Consider the following 24,500-nt stretch of genomic DNA (forward strand, 5'->3'; position numbering starts at 1 on the left):
TAGTTAAAGGGACAGTAAACACTTTGAGATAGTGTAAAATACTATATATATATAATTATACATAGTAGAACATCTTTGCAATGTAATTTTGCAAGCTTAACTTTACTACATATCTGTATTACATTTCAGTCTAAGTGAAACAATGAAAATGTGGTTAACACATTGACAGTGGCAAACCTTGTTTTCTGGGTGGCGTTTGACCACTGAAAAAACTGCTGCAACAAACAATGTGTTTGACTGTTCGAATAACATTCAGACTGCAGATATGTTAAAGGGACACTGAATCCAAATTTTTTCTTTCGTGATTTAGATAGAGCATGCAATTTTAAGCAACTTTCTATTTTACAACTATTATCAATTTTTTTTGTTCTCTTGCTATCTTTATTTGAAAAAGAAGGAATCTAAGCTTTTTTCTTGGTTCAGTCTCTGGACAGCACTTTTTGATTGGATGAATTTATCCACCAATCAGCAAGGACAACCCAGGTTGTTCACCACAAATGGGCCGGCATCTAAACTTACATTCTTGCATTTCAAATAAAGATACCAAGAGAATAAAGAAAATTTGGTAATAGGGTAAATTAGAAAGTTGCTTAAAATGTCATGCTCTATATGAATCACAAAAGAAAAAAATCTGGGTTCAGTGTCCCTTTAGTATATTAGAAGACTGCAGACAAATGTTGTAATTTCAAGGTGTTTATTGTCCCTTTAAGAAGGAGCTGAAATTATGTAAAACACAATTCATATATGTGTTATAATAATGTACTCACTTTCACCTAATTTAACATATTCATATGTGTAGTTGTGATTGTAACAGTGATACATTTGTCATAGAATCATTTAGATACTTTTTCACAATAGCATATTAAAGCTCTCATAAAATATCAATTCATTTCATGCTTATTTTGTTTTGTTTTATTTTTTATTTTATTTTTTTCTTGTTGTTCCAGTTGGCCCATTCTGTAAGTATCCATTCCATCTCATTACATGCATGTTTATATGTTTATTGGTGTTACTAATTGCATGTTTTGGTACTAGAAAGGTGCATTTCCCTAATTAAATACTACAATCTATTACTAAAATAAACCTACTATTTACATTTGAAATTTATTAATTTCAAATAGAAATGTCATAAACTGGTGTTTACAAAAATACTTGTATTAAAAATTATCTCTGCTCTTAAAGTGATGGTAACCTTTCCCCTTTATCTGTAATGTTAGTGATATTTTAGATGGAGTTTAATTAATCAGTTGTAATAAAGATGCGCTATAACTTACTTTTATATAGATATGAAATTCTAATACCCCGAGCTCCCCACTGACTTCAAAAGTCAATTTTTCTGTGAGCTAATGGTTTGAACTGTTATCCAATCATTACTCTCCCCATTAGGCACCTTTTGTTGTAGCTAGATCATTGATTGGAGAACAATTCAGACCGTTAGCTCACAGAACAATTGACTTTTGAAGTGGGCGGCGGAATTTGGGGCATTTGCATTTCATAATTATATTAAAAAGTAAGTTATAGCTCATCTTTATTACAACTGATGAATGAAAATCCATCTAAAATATCACTAATATTCCAGATCTGTTTATATAAAGGGGGGAGTTTACCATCATTTTAAAGGGATACTAACCCCACATTTTTTCTTTCATGATTTAGATAGAGCATGCAATTTTAAGCAACTTTCTAATTTACTCCTATTATCAATTTTTCGTTGTTCTCTTGCTATCTTGATTTGAAAAAGCAGTAATAAAAGTTAGGAGCCGGCCCATTTTTAGTTCAGCACCTTGGTAGAGCTTGCTAATTGGTTTGCTACATTTAGCCACAAATCAGCAAGTGCTACCCAGGTGCTGAACAAAAAATGGTCCGGCTCTAAAGCTTACAGTACTGCTTTTTCAGATCAAGATAGCATGAGAACAAAGAAAAATTGATAATAGGAGTAAATTAGAAAGGTGCTTAAAATCTCATGCTCTATCTGAATCATGAAATAAAAAAATTGGGTTTAGTATCCCTTTAAGGGACATTATAGTGAAAACTAAAATGTATGCAGTTTAATTTTAATTTTGAGTAGAGACGTTGTTTTTGCAGTATATTTGTATTAGCAAATATGCTTCTAGTAAAAGCTATAACTGTTTCTCTTAGTGGAAGTTTGTAAGACGTAATCTGAATCACGACTGACACTATACATTCCACACAGGCTATCTTAAAGGGACAGTCTACACTAAAAATAGCCTTACCGTATTGGAATCCTTTCCCACTGATTACACTATATATATATATATATATATATATATATATATATACAGTATATATTATTATTATTATTTTAGGAGAATTGCACCTTGAAAGTCATATTACTATAAAAATATCTCAAAACATTTGTTATATGCATTCTTACACCTTTTCCCTAGATGTCCTTTGATGTATGTATGGTACATCCTCATATGTGGCAAGATTGGACCTAATAAGTTATATTATGTTTTCATAATGAAATGCATTTGACATTTTAAGTGTAGAAACGAAAACATATGATGTATTTGCTGAAAATATAGGTAAATTGTAGCATTTTGAAGGGACATTAAAGTCATTGGATAGAGAATTCAATTTAAAAAAAACGTTCTAATTGACTTATCAGCTTTGCTCAGTTCTCTTGGTATTCTTTGTTAAAGAGTAATCCTAGGTAAGATTAGGAGGGTGCCTGTGTCTTTTGCCATCCGGCAGCAGTGCTTGCAACAATGTTTTATGTATTTACAAATTTAGAGAGTCCTATGGACAGTCTCATTTATTGCCGGTTTTATATCTGTCCCTAATTGTCCTCAGTAGGAAAGATAGATAAGAGGAAACAGGTTAAAACATGGTGTTAAATAGGAGGATTGCAAATTTTTTTAACTACACATATTTAAATATTGTATATTACAATCCAATACTGTTTAATATCCATTTAAATTATTTTTTAGTGGGAAAAAAGCTCTATTCCCTTCTTTCTATGGGGCCGATTTATCAAGGGCCGAATGGCCCCTGATGCCCCTTTTTCCTCGGGAGCCTTCAGGCTTCCCGGAAACAGTAGTTAAGAAGCAGTGGTCTTAAGACCGCTGCTCCTTAACTGGTCCGCTGCGTCTGAGGCGGTGGACATCAATCTGCTCGATCCTATACAATTGGGTTGATTGACACCCCCTGCTAGCGGCGAATCTGCTAGCGGCGAACTGCTTGTGCAATGTTAAATGCAGACAGCGTATCATGTCCGCCAGACATTGGTAAATCGGCCCCATGTGTTTCATTTCACGCCCCCTAAGTTGTTAACTACACAGTGAAAGCTGAGAATGAAGTTTGCTTCCACAAACCTCCAGATCATGATTCATCTGCTAACTATAAAATGTATTTGTGTGTGCTCCAATTACTAGTTGTATCATCTGGAGCAGCGCAGAAGTGAATCGGGTGCTTAACGTTGACTGCGTTTAAAGGGGTATGAAACCCAGATTTTTTTATTTCATGATTCAGATAGAGAGTACAATTTTAAACAACTTTCTAATTTTCTTCTATTATCTAATTTGCTTTATTCTCTTGGTATCCTTTGTTGAAGAAATGGCAATGCACTAGGTAACCCAGTAAGTGTTGCATATATGTAGAGCCACCAATTAGCAGCCTATCTAGGTATGCTTTCATCAAAGAATCTTAAAAGAACAAAAAAGATGAGATAATAGAAGTAAATTGGAAAGTTGTTTTAAATTGCACACTCTCTCTGGATCATGAAAGAAAAAATGGGGGTTAATGTCCCTTTAAACAATTATCAGTGGTAAACCACAGAGCGAGGGAAGGAAATTTTGGAGAAAAAAAAACGTTCAAACAAAAGACAACACATTATTTTACACTAGAACGTCCATTTAATGCTACAGATGATTTAAAAAAGTCTCACTGCTTTTGTGTTCTTAGCAAACATGTTAACACAATATCAGATTGTTCAATCCTTGCAGGGCTAAGCAAGAATGCAGATTTTATCTTTGTAAGTAAAATACTATCAGCTGTGCTTATGAGCTGAGATCATATTTTTATACAGTTTATGTCATACTTAATCCAGACAGCTAATACAAATCAGTTTCCTGCCACTGTAAAGCCAGCACTTTCTTATCTACAGAAAAGTGGCTTCTGTGCTGAAATAAAAGCAGTGCTGATTTGATGGGTCACTTTTGAATCTTCTGAGTGGTTTTTGTTTGAAGTTGTAAAGAGTCAAAAGGACTGAGAACTGAACGAGTTTCCTGATACCTGAGTAATCATAATCTGGGTATCTGACTTGCTCATGCGAGCATTTTATGGTCTCTTTCCTTTCCTTTGAAGCAGGTTGAATGTGGACTACTAAAGAGCAAGTTCTTCATTAATAATTAACCTACAAAAATCTCTATTGTTTTTCATATACCTTTAATCTGGATGAAGGGAGGGTATTGTAAAAGTATAGGGTACTCAATAAAGAGCTATAGTTTAGATTCAATATGTGTCTCTTTTTTAGTGTCAGATCAACACCATTATTCTCTAATGAATAATTCTCACACATTTTTATCTTAAAATATGCTTTTCAATTTGTGCATTTTTTTGTTTAAATTTGGCCCAGTTTAAAGGGACACTATACTATAAATTGGATTCCACTTACTAAACCAGCTGCAAGATTGTAAATTGCTCCTTGAGTTTATTTTTGTATTTGGAATTGCTGGATTTATTAATTGAAACCAACCATCCATGGTTTTCTAGAACATGCTGTTCAAATAGGCTGAGCTTGCAGAAATAGCAAACCTGCATATTTTACCCGTCTCTCTCTATACACAAAAGCAAGGACTTATGGGTGGTGGTTTCAAATGGCAGAATTAGCTATAGCAGTTGCAAAAATAAACTTACAGGATTAATTTCCACCACATTTATTACTCTGCTACTTATATAACAAATTCAGTGTCCCTTTAATGTAATGTTTAGGTATGTAATGTAATAGGCGTAGTGAACTTGAAAATCTATAGCAAAGGACATTTATTAGAAACTTAGGACTTTTCTCTGATTTAGATTTGTCATTTTCACCCAAACACACACCACACAGCCATTGCATTTTTAAAGGGACAGTATACACCAATTTTCATTTAACTGCATGTAATAGACACTACTATAAAGAATAATATGCACAGACACTGATATAAAAATTAAATTAGAAACCTTTTAAAAACTTACTTAGAAGCTCTTAGTTTAGGACTGTTGATTATGTTAGGCTGGAACACCCAGTGAAATGGGCTGAGAGCAGACCATCCTCCCTCCCCTGCATATGAAAAGCCTAATTATACAAACAGAAGCAATCTGAATTCTGTATACATCAGTATACATCTAAAACGTTGGGGCTTGGTTAGGAGTCTTAAAATCAGCACCATTTTATTTAAAAATAAGCAAAACTATACATTTTTCAAAAACACTCCCAGATGGGCTTTATACATGGATTATCTACAAAACAATTATGCAAAGAAGAATCTAGTGTACAATGTCCCTTTATTTATATTATTCCAACTGAATTTAGTAAAGAATGTCACATGGAATTAGGACCCAAGGCAAAAAGATTTTGACTTGTGCATGTTATGCGTATTGGAGCGTAAACTATCATTTTTTAATAGGTTTTAGTGACACACAGTGAGTCACATTGGCTGTATATATTCAATTTGCATTTTTTATGTGTGTTCAAATGTGAACATTTTGGAAACCACTGCTCTTGATCTAAGGAGAGTCAGTAATGTCTGCCAAGAATTCAGATGAATGATGCAGCAAGTGATTAGTTGGACTGACATGTCCAAATATAAATTTGTTGAAAATAGAATTTAATATTTTTTTAAAACAGATTAAGAAATCCCACTCTTGAAATAATATGAGGAAACTGAGCTTTTTAATTAAAAATTGCATGGATTATGTGCTAGAAATTTCCTTGTGGCATTATGTTAGTGTCTACTTGTTGGATCTGGACAATCATTTAACTTGTTACTTGTGGAAAAGGAAAAATCAAGTCCAATTATAAAAAGGTCACCAAATAGCAATTCTTTATAATAGTACTCACCAAGGATAGGCATGGACCAAGGCTGTGGCAGACATTTTCCAAAGTACAGACCTTAGTGAAGGACACCAAGGTACATTTCAAATTAAAAACATCAAAAAACACTCTCTTTACAGAGGGTAGATGATTCATGGTAAAATAGCCATCCAACAGAAGTAGTAGAGACAGTGAAGGAGTTTAAACATACATGGTATAGGCATAAGGCTATACTAGATATAAGATAAGGTCAGGAACTAATGGAAATATTCAGAAAATTGAGCAGACTAGATGGGCCGAATGGTTCTGACACATTTTATGTTTCTATAAGTCAGGAGCACTTTGCTGTCAAATGAGCGGAGTAGTCAAAATTAAACTTTCATGATTCAGATAGTGCATGCAATTTTAAAGGGACACTCAGGTCAAATTAAACTTTAATGGTTCAGATAGAGCATGCAATTATAAACAACTTTCCAATTTACATCCATTAAAAAAATGTGCAAAGTCTTTTTATATTTACACTTTTTGAGTCACCAGCTCCTACTGAGCATGTGCAAGAATTCACAGACTATACGTATATGCATTTGTGATTGGCTGATTGCTGTCACATGGTACAGGGGGAGTGGAAATAGACATAACTTACAAATACCTGATAATAATAATAATAATACCCAGGTGCAGAACTAAAAATGGGTGATTTCTAAGCTTACATTCAAATAAAGATACCAAGAGAATGAAGAAAAATTGATAATAGGAGTAAATTAGAACGTTGCTTAAAATTGCATGCTCTGTCTGAATCATGAAAGTTTAATTTTGACTAGAATTTTCCTTTAAGGTTAGAGAGACATTGATGCTTTTTTTGGTTATTATTTATTTTTCTTCTTTTAGTTTAGAGCTGAGATACAATTTGTAACCAGCCTTTCATACCACACTGAAAGAGTCATTGCATGACATTTCACCCCCTAGGTGCAGGTTTTATAACACCTCATGGAATTCATTGACAAATATCAGCAGGTCTTCTTTCTCCAAAATGAAAACACCTTACAGTTGATTTATTGAGCTCTCATCAATATTCAGGGTATGGATTAATCCATATGTTCATTAGGGAAGAATCTGCTGTAATCAGCATAAGAATAGCAAACCTACAGCAGTCAATTAGTATCCGGAGTCCCACAAATACTTTACAACCTTTAGAAAAAGAATTCATTGTTAGTTTGATGGGAGAACAAAAAGTACAAGGTGACTGGGGTATTGGATTTGCATTTGTATAGTATTAAAGCATTTGTCTGGGTTGTGTATTTATACTATTTATAGATTAAATAAACAGAAAATATATAAGATATAAACACTGACTAGTATATGCAAATATCTATCTACTTATCTGTCTATCTAGCAATATGTAGACCTTTATCTTTTTTATCTATCATTCAATCCCATCTTTGCTTCCTCTATAAACAAACCTATATTGGCACACACACAAACATATCCACACATATACACATACATACATACATACACACATACATACACACATACATACACACATATACACCACACATACAAAGATAATCACACAAATGCATAGATACATAATCACACAAATGCATACATACATAATCACACAAATGCATACATACACCCATACATACATAATCAAACAAATGCATACATACATACATTCACATACATACAAACGCACATATATACACACATACATACACACATACACACGCACACACATACATACGTATACACACACATACATACATATATATAAAAACACACATACATACATATACACACGCACATTTATACACACATACACACACATACATACATATACACACACATACATTCAGACACACGTACATACATGTATATAAAAACACATATACACACACATACATACATACATACATACACACACATACATATATAAAAACACACATACATATATACACACACACACATACATACATAAACACACACACATACATACATATATATAAAAACACGCATACATATACACGCATATACATGCACACACACATATATTTAAAAACACACATTCATATACACACATATACATACACACACACACACACATATATATATATATATATATATATATATATATATATATATATATATATAAATACAAAAACACATATACACATACATACATACACACACACACACACACACACACACACACACACACACACATCTATATAAAACACATATACACATACATACATACACACACACATACATACACACACACATACATACACACACAACCTTTTTGCCTTTTAGTATTACATTATTACATGTTCATGTCACTGGGGCTATCTGCACAAGCCCACAATTAAATTAACCAGAAACCACTGTAGTAACAGCACTACTAAAAAGCTAGTATAGTGACGTTTAAAAGGACAGTGTACACCAATCTTCATATAATTGCATGTAAAATACATTTAAATAAAGAAGAATATGCACAAATACTGATCTAAAAATTAGTATAAAACATTTTAAAAACTTACTTAGAAGCTCCAAGTTTAGCAATGTTGATGAGGTTAGGCTGGGACACCCACTGAAAGGAGCTAGGAAAACAAGAAGAGCAGACACTCCAGCAGGAGTCTGTAAAAGTATCTATACATCTGACACTGTGGGGGTTGGTTAGGAGTCGGAAAATCACCACAATGTTATTAAAAAAATGAGAAAAAGTATACATTGTTACAAAAACACTCCCAGATGGGCTATATAAAAGGATCTACAGCGTATCATGTCCGCCAGACTTTAATAAATTTACCCCTCTGACTGCATATAGCTGTTTCTTTGTTTATGGCTGATACACTTTTACCATTTTACGTTTGATAATTGAAGAGACTGTTATCTGTACATTTTAATAATGATCTTTTATAAAATGTATTGTACATTTCTAGCCCATCTTTAAAAAACACTATTCAGAACACACTTTGCTAAAGTTATCTACTCCATGAAAAATATATTTTGTTTGTCTATTGTAAATGTAATTGTTTTGCTTAAACTTTGTCCCCAAATAAATTATATTGTGTTCCAGTTCCTCCTCAACTGGTGACCCGTCCTCGAGACCAAATAGTAGTACAGGGACGTTCTGTGACATTTCAGTGTGAAACTAAAGGAAACCCACCGCCAGCTGTATTTTGGCAGAAAGAAGGAAGCCAGGTAAAAACACTTAATTTATCTGACAAAGTGATATTGAGGTAACCCAATGTAACTATGTTTCTGTTGGATATGAACATATTCATCAAACAACAATATTAGAAATTAGAGTTTAGTTTGTTTATTTGTATTTGTATACTAAATGAAGATACATTAATTTGGTTATATTTAAGTATTTACAGGAAGGTTTCAAAAAAGAAAAAAACAAACTGCAGCATCGAAAGCCAGCTTATAACAATCACTTAAAGGGATACTAAACCCATTTTTTTTTTCTATCATGATTTATATAGCGTATACAATTTTAAGCAACTTTCTAATTTACTCCTATTATCAATTTTTCTTTGTTCTCTTGGTATCTTTATTTGAAAAAGCAGTAATCTAAGATTAGCAGCCGGACCATTTTTGGTTCAGACCCTGGCTAGTGCTTTCTGATTGGTGGCTACAATTAGCCACTGCTACCCAGGTGCTGGACCAAAAATGGGCCGGCTGCTAAGCTTACATTCCTGCTTTTCAAATAAGGATACCAAGAGAATGAAAAAAATGAAAATTGGAGTAAATTAGAAAGTTGCTTAATAATGTATGTTCTATCTGAATCATGAAAGATTTTTTTGGGGTTTAGTATCCCTTTAACTCTTTTTAACTCACTTCCATCCTTTGCTTGAAATAATCGAAGGCAACATTGTCTCCCTTGCTTTCTACTTCCTTCCAAATGTGTGTACCCATAATTTAACCCTGTATCAGCCCCAGATTGACTATAAGCATGTTTTAGCACTTTCAGGCAAAGGATGAAAAGTGCTTTATAAAAGATAAGTCATTATTTTAATATGACAAACTGGTCTCTAAAGGGACAGTATACACCAAAGTTCATGTAATAGACACTACTATAAAGAAGAATAGGCACAAATGCTAATCTAAAAATCCAGTATAAAACCTTTTAAAAACTTACTCAGAAGCTCCCAATTTAGCAATGTTGACGAGGTTAGGCTGGGACACCCACTGAAATGGGCTGAGAAAGCAGGTAAAGCAGACCCTCCTCTGTATATGAAAAGACCCATTACACAAACAGGAGCAAGCAGGAATCTGTAGACATAAATCTACATCTGATACTTTGGGGTTTGGTTCAATGTTATTTAAAAATAAGCAAAAGTATACATTGTTACTAAAACACCCCCAGATGGCTGTATAAATGGATTATCTACAAAACATTTATGCCAAGGAAAATCTAGTATACCATGTCTCTTTAAATGCAGCATATTCTGTTCTTGTCTGCAAACAATAAGATATCACTATAGCAGTCTATACTGTTCTGTGCAGGGACCCACAAGTAACCATGACTGTGCAAACCATAACTGCCCAACCAAGTGCTGACATTTTATAGGGATCCTAGCCAAATCCTTCATGTTATGTTTCACGCTTTAAACACAACCCCACCCAAGTCCCAGTCTCACACTTTTTTTTGTGGTAGGTTAAAATCCCAAATGTTATACTTTTATTTAACTGACGTTTACTAGCAGTTGCAGATTTTGCTATTTCTACGTATATATTAAAATGAGATAGCATTTATAGGGTCAAAAGATACAGTGTGTGCTGATGTCTTTCATCTGTAATATTTTGGATTTCTTCAGAAAGTGCCATGACTAATAAGGAAACTCAAGTTCCTAGACACATTTTTCATTCCTATTTATAAAGCAGATTTGGTCAGATGACATCATCAGTTGCCTTGATGGTGAATACGCTACTGATTGCAATATATAGTTCCTTTCACAAAGAAAGCTTTTTTATGAAGGGTTTCCTTGTTCATAAGGTCCAGATGATTTATAAAAATATACATTAACTAAAAAAAAAATAGCCATAAAGTCCAAGTAATCTATTACATTGTTACTTCTTGATTTACAGCAGCAGATCTTGTAATTTTTTTTAAATGTTACTTGTAAAATTAATTTTAACATGACCTATATATGCTACAACTGCTGACGGCTACTACACTGAGTATTAAAACCTACAATATCAGACCCTTCCTGTCTTTTTTATCTCCATGTTTTTCCTATATATACAGTATCTCACAAAAGTGAGTACACCCCTCACATTTTTGTAAAAAATTTATTATATCTTTTCATGTGACAACACTGAAGAAATGACACTTTGCTTCAATGTAAAGTAATGAGTGTACAGCCTGTATAACAGTGTAAATTTGCTGTCCCCTCAAAATATCTCAACACAGCGCCATTAATGTCTAAACCAGTGGCAACAAAAGTGAGTACACTCCTAAGTGGAAATGTCCAAATTGGGGCCAATTAGCCGTTTTCCCTCCCCGATGTCATGTGACTCGTTAGTGTTACAAGGTTTCAGGTGTGAATGGGGAGCAGGTGTGTTAAATTTAGTGTTATCACTCTCACACTCTCTCATACTGGTCACTGGAAGTTCAACATAGCACCTCATGGTAAAGAACTCTCTGAGGATCTGAAGAAAAGAATTGTTGCTCTACATAAAGATGGCCTAGGCTATAAGAAGATTGCCAAGACCCTGAAACTGAGCTGCAGCACGATGGGCAAGACCATACAACGGTTTCAAAGGACAGGTTTCACTCAGAACAGGCCTCGCCATGGTGGACCAAAGAAGTTGAGTGCACATGCTCAACATCAATTCCAGAGGTTGTCTTTGGAAGAAAATATGTATGAGTGCTTCCAGCATTGCTGCAGAGGTTAAAGGGGTAGGGGGTCAGCCTGTCAGTGCTCAGACCATACGCCGCACACTGCATCGAATTGGTCTGCATGGCTGTCGTCCCAGAAGGAAGCCTCTTCTAAAGATGATGCACAAGAAAGCCTGCAAACAGTTTGCTGAAGACAAGCAGACTAAGGACATGGATTACTGGAACCATGTCCTGTGGTCCGATGAGACCAAGATAAACTTATTTGGCTCAGATGGTGTCAAGCGTGTGTGGCGGCAACCAGGTGAGTACAAAGACAAGTGTGTCTTGCCTACAGTCAAGCATGGTGGTGGGAGTGTCATGGTCTGGGTCTGCATGAGTGCTGCCAGCACTGGGGAGCTACAGTTCATTGAGGGAACCATGAATGCCAACATGTACTGTGACCCATCCCTTCAGAGACTGGGCTGCAGGGCAGTATTCCAACATAACGACCCCAAACAAACCTCCAAGATGACCACTGCCTTGTTAAAGAAGCTGAGGATAAAGCTGATGGACTGGCCAAGCATATCTCCAGACCTAAACCCTATTGAGTATCTGTGGGGCATCCTCAAACTGAAGGTGGGGGAGCGTAAGGTCTTTAACATCCACCAGCTCCATGATGTCGTCATGGAGGGGTGGAAGAGGACTCCAGTGGCAACCTGTGAAGCTCTGATGAACTCCATGCCCAAGAAGGTTAAGGTAGTGCTGGAAAATAATGGTGGCCACACAAAATATTGACACTTTGGACCCAATTTGGACATTAACACTTAGGGGTATACTCACTTTTGTTGCCAACGGTTTAGACATTAATAGCTGTGTGTTGAGTTATTTTGAGGGGACAACAACATTTTTAAATTTGTCAGACATTTTTTTTTTACTGCTCATTTGACATTCAGAGCAAGTGCTATTGCATTCTCTTGTTAATGTGCTTTTGTCGATTAGGAAAGTCTACTGTATTTAATGGTCCTTTTAAATCTAAAGGTCTCACTTGGCTAGAACTGTTGGTTTGTATAGTTGCTGTTCCTGCAACAAGACAAAGTTTAAGATTACAGCAGAATAAAAAGAACAAAGACAAGATGCCACAGTTCAGCTGACATATCTAACAAGAGCTGTTTTGAAAGCAGCTCTTTAAACAAGAATACCATAGGCAAGGGGAAAGGTCTCCTCAGGTGTTATGACCTGCAATTTTTCTAGTCTGCACTATACACAAAGCTCATTAATCACATTGACTGAAGAAGGCTGTTTACTGAAGCTGTCTATTTACACTTCCGTCATATATACAAATATACCAAGAATGCCTGATTTATTTCAGTACGGCAAGATCAATCTTTTTCTTTACTTTTGTTAATTGATCACCAACAAAGGTTAGGAAGATATATTTCCTAGTAAAGATTTAACAGCTAAACTGACAGGCTGTTACTCTTTTAGAATCTACTTAAAGGAAAATGGAACCCAATTTTTTTCTTTCATGATTCAGATAGAGCAAGCAATTTTATACTTTACAATTTAATTCTATTATCAAATTTTCTTTCTTCTCTTGGTATCCTTTGTTGAAAAGCTCAGAAGCGTGCATGTGTCCATAGCACTATATGGCAACAGTGGTGCATGAATATTTTACATTTGTAAGAGCTCCAGTCCAGACACATAATGAAATATCTCTTCGACAAAGAATACCTTGGGAACTAAGCAAATTTGATCATAGAAGTAAATTGGGAACTTGTTTAGAATTGTAGTTACTGTTTGAATCACAAATATTTTTGAGGTTCAGTATCCCTTTAATTTAATAACACATTAAAATCCTTTTTTTTTTTAAATCTAAAGTAAGGCATTTTAAAATGTATTATAGTGTTTTGTTGCATAAAAATAGATGCTCAATTAACGAGTATTAGGAATGTGAATTCGGATCCTTCGTGAGGACTGAATGTGGACGTAAGCAGCAGCTTCGTGCCCTTCGGATATTTTCGTAGCCAGACTGATTTCTGTAAAAAAAAATACAACACCACTAAGATCTGTGCAAATATAGATCTTAGAGTGAGGATCTTTTACAAGAATCAGTCCAACTACAAAAATATTTGAAGTGCACGAGCCGCTACTTACTTCCGCTTTCCGTCTTCACAAGGGATCCAAAATGCACACCTCAATGAGTATAACTGCAAACATTTAACAAAACATTTGTATTTCATGTCCCTTTAATATTTTAAAACCCCATTTAACAGTACTGGTATTATGTAATGCTATTAATTCTAAAACGATATGGTGACTTTTAAGATACTAATAGGTTTTGCCTACTATAATTAATCTTTGTCTTCCTCAATAAACTGTTACTTTACTTAATTTTAAGCTTCTGAAATTTCTAAACTATGTCACATAATCTATTTAACTATTTATTTGCTGAAAGGTCTTCTGATATCCTTTTACTTTCAATATATGTAATGTGAGCTAATAGAATTGGCATATAATGAAATAGGTGATTAGAGAATGTATGTATATCATTAAACCATTACATCATGTAATTGACTGTTGCTACATTACACTTATTTTCCTTATTACAACAACATGTTTCAGGTATCCCATAATTTGTAAGAAAAATAGGCTATGTTGAAGTACTCCCTGATGTTCAGTTTCAGTGGCTAAAAAAGCAGGGGTTGAGCTTCGGTCAAGTCAGGGATTAACCACCCAAGAAGTGCTTGTGATTAGAGAGCCTATGTTTACAAAAGATCTTTGACCTGGAGTGTCCTTTTAATTCAGTTAATGTGACGAAGGCTACTTCTACAAGAACTGAGATCATTTTCTGTTTGGAATATGATTACAATTTTAAAAACAAAATCTTTAAAATGTAAAATAATTTGTGTGAGTTGATGGAACTCAAATAAAGTTTTGTTATTCAAAAATATAATGTGCTGAGGCTTTGATGACGTATGTTTTATAAAGGCCCTGGAGTTAAAGAGAATTTATGTTAGAATTTACAGAAACTATGTAAAAACAATTTAACCCACATATAAAGTTGTAGCTCTTCATATGATTTTAATCAATCCTGGTATGTTTCTTTTTAACAATGCAATACTCTTAAATAAACTGCCCTTATTATATCAACACTGTTAAGTAACTAAACCTTGTGTATCCAATAATAAAATACAAACACTATCTTGACCTGACAAATTCATAAATCAGATGTTTGGGAAGAGGCCTGTGTGGTTGACTGCTTGCTAATGAACCCCTTAGCAAAATAGACTTGTTTAGAGTTCTGATGTTTGCAAAGAGTGTTTGCTCTGCTGTCTGATAAGCAACATAAGTCCTGCTAGCCTGAGAATGTAACCCTCACTGAGTCATATATTATGTTCTTCCTTTTAATTCAGTTGACTCTTTATCACAAATAAATGTACATCTTGCATACTGTTTACTGTAATGTAGTAAAGGGCTATGTACAAATTATTCAATTGACAAACATGCAGGAAAAATATAACTTAAAGAACCACTTAATACAGTAGAATTGCATTTTTAACATTCGCACATTAAAAAGACAATGCAATAACATTTACTCTGAATTTCAGAAAAGCCGTAGATTTTTTTTTTCGGGGCAAATTTATTTATTCTTCCGTTTGCCAGCCCCTGTACCATGTGAGAGACATCAGCCAATCACAGACTAGTACACGTATACCCTGTGAGCTTGTGCATGTGCTCAGTAGGAGGTGGTGCCTCAAAAACTATGCATATAAAAAGATTGTGCAAAAATGAATAATGGAAGTAAAATTGTGTGCTCTTTCTGAATCATGAAAATTTAATTTTGACTTGAGTGTCCCTTTAAAGGGATGATTATAGCCCACTATTAAAGGATTGCAAAAATGAGTAACTTAAATAGAGTAGAATAAAAAAAGAAACCATCTTCAACTTAATAATACATAAATAAATCAAATGTAAACAGAAGCCACTTAAAAGAATGAAGAACAGAGAACTGTAGTTCTGGCAACCTCCAGAAAATTTTAAGATTTTAAAATTCCATTTAAAATGTTTATTTTTACTACATTAACTTTCCCTGTTAGCTTATTTTAAGTAAAGATTGACGGCATGTGATGAATAGCTACTAATACTATGTAAAAAAAAATGTATAAGTAAACTGCACATTGTTTATTGAAGTCTTTCAATAAAGCCTTGAATTTAATCTATATAATTAAATATTATTTTTATTTTATTTTTATTTTCCCTTTACTTTAAAAGGTGCTACTCTTTCCAAGCCAGCCACCTCAGACTGTGGGAAGATTTTCTGTGTCTCCAAGTGGGGAACTGACCATAATGGATGTGCAGACAGTGGATTCTGGGTATTACATGTGTCAAGCCATTAGTGTGGCAGGAAGCATACTAGCTAAAGCCCTCTTGGAGGTAGAAGATGGTAAGTAAATGCATGTCACATGTTACAAAATGTAATGAAAAAGTAGGTTGCTGTTTCTCTATAATGTCATGCAGTTTTTTGTTGTCTTTTTGCGATTCACAGAGAACGCAAAATCGCCACACTGTTGTGGCGAATTCAGAGCAACTTAGCGGTGTTAGCAACTTTGAGGTCCCTGTTTCAAAAAGTTGTTGGCTCTGATATTGTGGGGCTGAAATATGGGTGTGAGAGTTAAGATCATGGGTAGAACCAGGGATTTTTAATAAGATACTGTGGGGAAAAAAATCGCAATGATTATTATTATTATCGGTTATTTGTAGAGCGCCAACAGATTCCGCAGCGCTAGTGCCAAGTTAACAAATTTTTTGACAAAAGTGGAGATGTAGGAAACCCCATCACATAAAGAAGAAGATTACAATTTTTTACACAACAATTAATGAGTTTCATGCAGCACCTTTTGACTTTAGCTTATGTAGCTAAATTCATAGTATCATTTCTATGCAATACTGGAAGTTTAATTGAAACGCTTACATGATTTGTAGGTTTGATGCTCATTATTAAGCAATGGTTTGCAGCTCTTTTTTGACATCCAAGGTATTAGCAGGGCGTTAACATATGGGTGACATTTTAGCTCTGCAGTATCAAAGCCTGAATTAAAAGACTTGATGTTATAGATGCAACGGCAATCAGGATGAGAAAAAAAATCAAGATTTGGAGGTTTGATGATCAATGTGTTCTCAATAAAATGTATACATATAGACATGCCCCCCCCCACACACATTTTTTTTTTTACATTTATCAACATTCTATAATTGTCAGCTGGGTGAAAATCTATCTGATTTTAATTGTATTGTAATTGCAATATTTTAAACAATTTGTAGAGAACCGTATCAAACAGCTATGTACACAGTCAGGGGAAAGTAGAAAGTACAACCATCTTCTTGGTAAATACAGCAATTAAAATACACATTTTATAGGTTTTTTTTTTAAATATAAGCTTATGTGGAACGCTTCTAATGGTTCTCATTTAATGAACTGTTTTGCAATGCACCAACATGCATTACTTTCCATGGCAGAATTATGGAAAATGTAAGTGCTAGGCACATTAAACCTTCAACATAGCTTTCATTTTCGAGCAATTAAGACTCAGACTCTATTTAGTCCTCTATACAAGGCTTGCAATTATGTGAAAACATTATGCTATAACACAGTGACTAGCATTCTTAACATGTGTTTCATTGTTCCAACTTTTGTTTTAATAGCTTTTTAAATTTGGTCCCAATGGCAACACTTTAAAGTGCATATTTACTATAATATGCAAACATCACAGCTTTTATGGAGAACTAGGAAAGAGCATAACTATTATACTGTATCATTAATTAAAACATCTATTTTAAAATATTTTGACAAACAAAATTAAGAGAATGTCTTGTGTAAATTAAATTCTACTTGCTTATTTTGATTCTCAAATTGCTCTCTCTCTCTCTCTCTCTCTCTCTCTCTCTCTCTCTCTCTCTCTCTCTCTATATATATATATATATATATATATATATATATATATATATATATATATATATATAATGTGTGTGTAGAAATATGACAGTTTACTAGTCACGGGTTAAAAGTTACTAGTCCATTCAATGTTAAAAGTAGAAAATAAGTTAAAGTCTGTACTCTTCCGCTGCCATTTCTTACTTACTGGTCTGAGAGTAGTGGTAATTTTAAGACCTGTATGCTACAGAAAATACTTAGCGCATGCGCTATCCGAGTAAGGGGCGTATGTGTAACATCAAAGAAGCCAGCTGGCCCAGGTTATGATTAGAGGATGTAAGAACGGGACACAAAAAAAGGGTATGAATATAGATGGGCAGAGGAACAATATTTAAAAAGCTTTAGTGTTATTATACTGTTATACACGCATAGTACACAGAACTGATGAATTATATTTTAGATCTAATCTACACTCCTCCATTTTGTGAAAATTGTAAATGCCAATATTCTATGTGGGAATAATATAGTGTATAGAAAAATGAATGCTTTATCTACAGAGGTCATTTAGACAAGCATATAGAAATGGATCAAAACCTAGCTTGTTTTTTTTTCTATATATTTTTTATGTTCTCCCAGGATTGGCTGAACTGGTTTTCAGATAAGTTATGCTTTTATTATGCATTAAATTATTGTTCCCTTGTTTTCCCCTAAAGTGGACATTTAACACTGTATTGCTGTATATTAATGAATGTTCCCAGGCTGAATCCACCAATAAAACTTTGTAGGAGTAGTAATCCTACTGGATAGGTTGTATAAAAACATGCACTTTCTGTTGGCCTCAATTTTAACAACTTTTAACTATTGTCATATTGTGCTATTTAAAGTGCATGATTGAAATGTTTTTAATTTACTATCCCTTTATCTATGTGAACGTATTAGATCCGCCATATTATTAAAGGGACACTGTAGTCAGTTGGATAGCCCAAGCCTACTATTGAAAAAGACAAAAGTGGGCTTAAAGGCTACTTTAGACCTTTGTGTTTTTAACATCTCACCGGCACTATGTGCATTTCCACTGCACATGCATATGCACTGATTGGTTGGTATGGTAAATGCACAGTCCACAATGCATATTTAAAAGCCAGGGCTGCATTAATCAGAGGGTTAATATAGATTTGTAAATTAGGACTTCAAATCTAAGCTCTCAAAACCTTTTCATTTTCAAAATATAAAACTGCTAGCACTATGAAATTATTTATTAGTGCTTTTCTTCCTTCTTGAGGGGTTTATCAGCATGTGTCCACCAATATTATGTGCTTTGGATGTGGATGAGCTGACAGACAAATATACAGGTATGATGCGTGTAACCAGAGGGTATTATAGTGATATACAGACAAGCCTCTCTAGAGGGAAGGAAAATCACATACATAAAAATTGATTTTTCAAACACTGCATACTGCAGCTACTTTTGTTAGAGTCAGAGAGCCAGCAGGTGTAATCTGACAACATTTACAGTAGGTATTACACATCCTTCTGTTTCTGAGACTTGATCTGTTGTCTGCTGACCTTCCCGGTGTTGACTCTCCATAGCTAATGTAAATTAACCCCTTTTGTGCTGCATTTCCTGACAGCAGCACGGGCAACAAATGGCAACATTTTACTACAGCTGTTTTTCAGTTCAGCACTCTGACAGCACTTCTTCCAGGTACCAAAAGTATTTTTCATTTTTACAGATGGCTTCATAGATATAGGGGTCGATTTATGAAGCTGCGGTGGACAGGGGCACACATACGCGCCCCTGTCTGCCGCAGCTCACATCTGGCGGACTGACTTTCGCTGCCGGAATTCAGCATTGCACATGAGCGCCATTTTGCGCTCGCACGCAATCCCACCCCCTGCCCGCGCACAGCCAATTATGCGCAGGCAGGAGCTGTCAATCTTCCCGATCGGACAAGACCAGGGAGATTGAAATTCACCACCTAAGAGATGGTGAAAGGTTAGGGAAGCAGCGTCTAAAGCCTGCTGCTTGTTAAATACGGTTTGAAGGTTCTCTTGTGAGCACCTGCAGTCGTAGGGGTCAAAGGCTGGCGAAAGCCTATGATAAATCAACCCCATAATATAACAACTTCTCATCTAATTGAGCTGTGTGTATGATCTTTTAATGGTTGGTTTAAAGTCTACCATTTTTCCTTTGTTTTCAAATATATATTTATATTTTTTAGAATACAAGGCTGACAACAAAGGATGTGTTTTTGCAGTGTGTCAGCTTTGGAACCTCTGTTATCTCATGTCTGTGTTCACTCAATAAGGCTTTTATTTTGAATCATCTCTTAGTGTCAGTGGAAGCCTTCCAGCGCAAGACAAAGTCAGATATATTGATCTGCTATGGAACTAGTGCCTGCCAAGGGGCAAACTGTTTGCATCAGAGCCGTTCAAAAACAATTGTAGCCTAAAGTCAGATAGAGCAGAAAAGACACTCTTTATGAGAAAAAAATCCTCTCTTAATATCCTCTTATATATATTATTAACAAGGTTCATTATAGTTTGTCTTTTGGCAGTGCAAAATGTAATATGAAATTATTATATATACAATGTGTGTGTGTGTATATATATATATATATATATATATATATACACGCATAAAGAACGTTTTAAAAAATAGAAATTTATTTATCAGTTTACAAAATGTAAAGTGAGGGAACAAAAGAAAAATCTAAATCAAATCAATATTTGGTCTGACCACCCTTTGCCTTCAAAACAGCATCCGCTTTTCTAGGTACCCTTGTGCAAAGTCAAGGATTTTGTAGGCATATAGTCAGATGCATAATTGAAAGATTATACCATGCAGGTGCTAATGATTATCACTTTAATATGCTGGTTGAAACACAATCATTAACTGAAACAGAAACAGCTGTGCAGAAATATACACATATGCATTCCAATTACTGCATACTAATTTACCTGGGTATTAAAACGATTCAAAGCAAAATACAGAATAGATGATAGAACTATGACATTTTAGTATTACTACCTTTCATGGAAATTATTTAATTTCAATTTCTGTCCCATTCACATTTCTCTTGGTCTTGTTTTTAGTAATGTGACACAACAAGGATGTTACCAAGAAAAGAAGGTGCCATAGGCACTAGAAAAGCTGTTAAAATAAATTTCTAAGGTTTATAGGATTAAAACACTTGGGATGATAAATAAAATGACAGATCTTATTTCTCTTCCCTTGTCATGCTATAGCAATCATTGAATGATTTGTCTAAAACTGTTTCCTTTAGGCTTTTTATCTTGCAACATTTCTACAATACAAATTATTGATAAAAATAAGTTCAATAAATATTTTAAACCTAACTTAAAATACACTCGGAACTATGTAACAAAAATATAATAAATTAAGTTTTCCTAATTATTTATAATAATTTTAAAATAAATTTAAAATGACTCTTTGATTTTCTCACTAGTCACCTGTTTGTCCAGATATCCAGGCTGAGAAACACTTTATTTTCTATAAGTTTATGCATATTATATGTTTACTTGATGCAATGGGGTCTATCTATCAAGCTCTGATTGAAGCTTGATGCCCCGTGTTTCTGGCGAGCCTGCAGGCTCGCCAGAAACAGCAGTTATGAAGCAGTGGTCACAAAGACCGCTGCTCCATAACCTGTCCACCTGCTCTGAGAAGGCGGACAGACATCGCCGGAAATCAACCCGATCGAGTACGATCGGGTTGATTGACACCCCCTGCTGGCGGCCCATTGGCCGCGAGTCTGCAGGGGGCGGCTTTGCACCAGCAGCTCTTGTGAGCTGCTGGTGCAATGCTGAATACGGTGAGCGTATTGCTCGCCGTATTCAGCGAGGTCTGGCGGACTTGATCCGCACTGTCGGATCAGGTCCGCCAGACTTTCTTAAATAGGGGCCATTGTCACAAGGTTGATATACATCACTTATCACACTGAAATAAGTAATCTAATCACAAAAATAGATCATTGTGAGCTAGATTACTAGTGGAGCACAATATTAGCTATCGCAAGCTCGATATTTGCGTTCCACTCAGTAATACCAGGGCACGTAAATGTGTGCTGGTATTACAAGTTATGCGCATTTCCTGGAAGCCTTGCAGTCACTTGATCACGCATCCATGGGAGCCTCGTTCTCGTACCGTAAGACACGGCAAAGCACCTAGCGTAGCACAGGGCGCAGTTCATGCAGTATTTGACAGCAAAATAAAAATATATATGTATATGAATATATGCATATATATTTATGTGTTTATATGTGTATTTACACATATTAACACACACACATATATATATATATATATATATATATATATATATATATATATATATATATGATGCTCAAATAGCAAAGTATTGCAGTATGCAGTGATACCTTTTTTCAGTGGCGTCACTAGGGGGGGGCGGGCCGCACCCGGGTGACACCCTCCAGGGGGTGACACCAAAAAAAAAAAATTTTTTTTTTTTTTTTTTTTTTTTTAATTTTATTGAAATTCAAAGAAATACAATGTTGAGATGCATAGATTTTTTTTTATTAGAGGGGCTGGCATTTGTGAACATTGGTGGGACTGGGGAAGTTGTAGACACACAATTTTTTTGCCCCTTGAGCCAGTGCTGCAATTTCAACAAATAGTTTTCCCGGCTGCTTTTGCTTGTATATACTTTGCTTCTCCCCTGTCCAATTTCGCTATGAATGTTGTGGGCATGCCGTGGGGCTTGCAAAGTTGCGCTGCTAGCCTAAACCTGCCTGCCTATCTGTGCTCACTGCTCAGTGACATGTGGAGCAGTGGAGTCACTCACTGCTGTGCTGTCTCTCTAAACGGGAACTGGCAAATCATGAGGGGATGCCTGGCACCTGACCGTATGACTGTTTGACACTGTCTTTAAAGTGAAGGAGCCACGTATGATGCCCACCAGACCATTACGGTTACGGTACACTAAGTGCACACTGAACAGGTAGGAGGGCGGGCGGGGGTCTGGGGGTGGGCAGAGTGCAGAGGTGATTGGCCATAAGAAGCAGTAGGCACACGGCACGGGGCTGTGCACTGACAGACTTGGAACAGAGTCAGAGAGCAGAATTTTCATAGTTTGCGCGCCTAAAACTTTTCTTTAGTGATTTATTTTTAGAGTGCTCTGTTTATCTTTCATTTGATGCTCTGCTGAGCCAGGGAGCAGCTCTAGGCATGCGCTTTATAATTAATGCAGTGCAGTTTACATATTTTGTAAGTGTGTGTCTGAGTTTTTGTGTGTGTGTGTGTGTGTGTCTCAGTGTTATTGTGTGTGTGTCTGAGTGTGTTTCCGAGTGTTTGTGTGTGCATCTGAGTATGTTTTAAGTGTGCCTGAGTGTTTGTATGTGTGTTTGCCTGTGTTTTTGTGTGTGTCTGCTTTCTGGGGGGGGGGTGACACCATAACTTACCGCACCGGGTGACACCAACCCTAGTGACGCCACTGCCTTTTTTAGTGAACTAACATAATATTTCAAAGACAAGCTTTTGAGAGAGGAAAACTCTCGAAAGCTTGTCTTTAAAATATTATGTTAGTCCAATAAAAAAGGTATCACTGCATACTGCAATACTTTGTTATTTAAGCATCTTATCTACTGGTCTAACACAGCTAATCCAATCTTCACTATATATATATATATATATATATATATATATATATATATATATAAGCATATTCATATATATTTACAGTAAAAACTCATTCACCTCAACGAAAAGGCACTTTCTGTGCCATTTTCTTTGTCAAACATCCCACATCCCCTCACTTTAATCCCTCATAACTGCTTTATGCAGTTTTTTATTTTAAAAAAAAAAGAAGCTAATTTTTTAATTATATTAAGGAACTGTCCACTTTATTTTGAGGTCAATTAGGGCACATGTTTTTCATTAACCAGAGGTTTGACGCAAAGTGAAACCGCAAGCTCACCGGCTGGTTATTTAAAGGGAAAATCTGCCCCTTTACAGGTGCAAGTTGAAATAGTACCACACTTCTAATCTAGCCCAGTATTGTTGGCACTAGCATAACAAAGAATAGGGTGCTATGAAATTTTATAGGCAGCATTGGTGAAGCAAAAATAATGCAACTGTTGTTCTTATATATCCTTTTATAGCAGTAACCTATTTCTTGGTCTGTTAAAGGGACAGTATACTTTAATTTTTTTATTGTTTAAAAAGATAGATAATCCCTTTGTTACCCATTCCATATTTTTGCTGTTATATTAATATACTTTTTACCTCTGTGATTACCTTGTAGCTAAGCCTTTGCAGTCAGCACCCTTATCTCTATGCTTTTTACAAACTTGCATTTTAGCAAATTAGTGCTGGTTCCTGCATAACTCATAGGGAGTGAGCACACATGAACTAGCAATGTCTAACTGTGAAAAACTGTCAAAATGCACTGAGATAAGAGGCAGCCTTCAAGGGCTTAGACATTAGCATATGAGTCTACCTAGGTTTAGACTTCAACAAGGAATATCAAATATCAAATTTGATGATAGAAGTAAATTGGAAAGTTGTTTAAAATTGCATTGCCTATCTGGATCATGAGAGTTTAATTTTGATTAGACTGTCCCTTTGATAAAGCTGTGAGAGTCTTTATCAGCTAGATCGCAATTAATCCTTCGAAAGCAGTTGTGAGCAAACATGCATTTCCTGTTAGCAGCCA

The 24,500-nt window shown here is 35.2% G+C and overlaps 1 protein-coding gene across 1 annotated transcript in view; it reads left to right on the forward strand.

Moving 5' to 3' along the window:
* The window catches only part of ROBO3 (roundabout guidance receptor 3), a 255,098-nt gene that overhangs the window by 158,961 nt on the left and 71,637 nt on the right, over positions 1 to 24,500 (forward strand). Inside the window, exons 7-8 of the mRNA XM_053690485.1 lie at positions 9,123 to 9,247; positions 16,146 to 16,317. Coding sequence (XP_053546460.1) covers positions 9,123 to 9,247; positions 16,146 to 16,317 — 297 coding nt within the window. The remainder of the gene's footprint in view (positions 1 to 9,122; positions 9,248 to 16,145; positions 16,318 to 24,500) is intronic.

This window comes from Bombina bombina, chromosome 8 (genome assembly GCF_027579735.1).
Source record: "Bombina bombina isolate aBomBom1 chromosome 8, aBomBom1.pri, whole genome shotgun sequence".
NCBI classification, from domain to species: domain Eukaryota; kingdom Metazoa; phylum Chordata; class Amphibia; order Anura; family Bombinatoridae; genus Bombina; species Bombina bombina.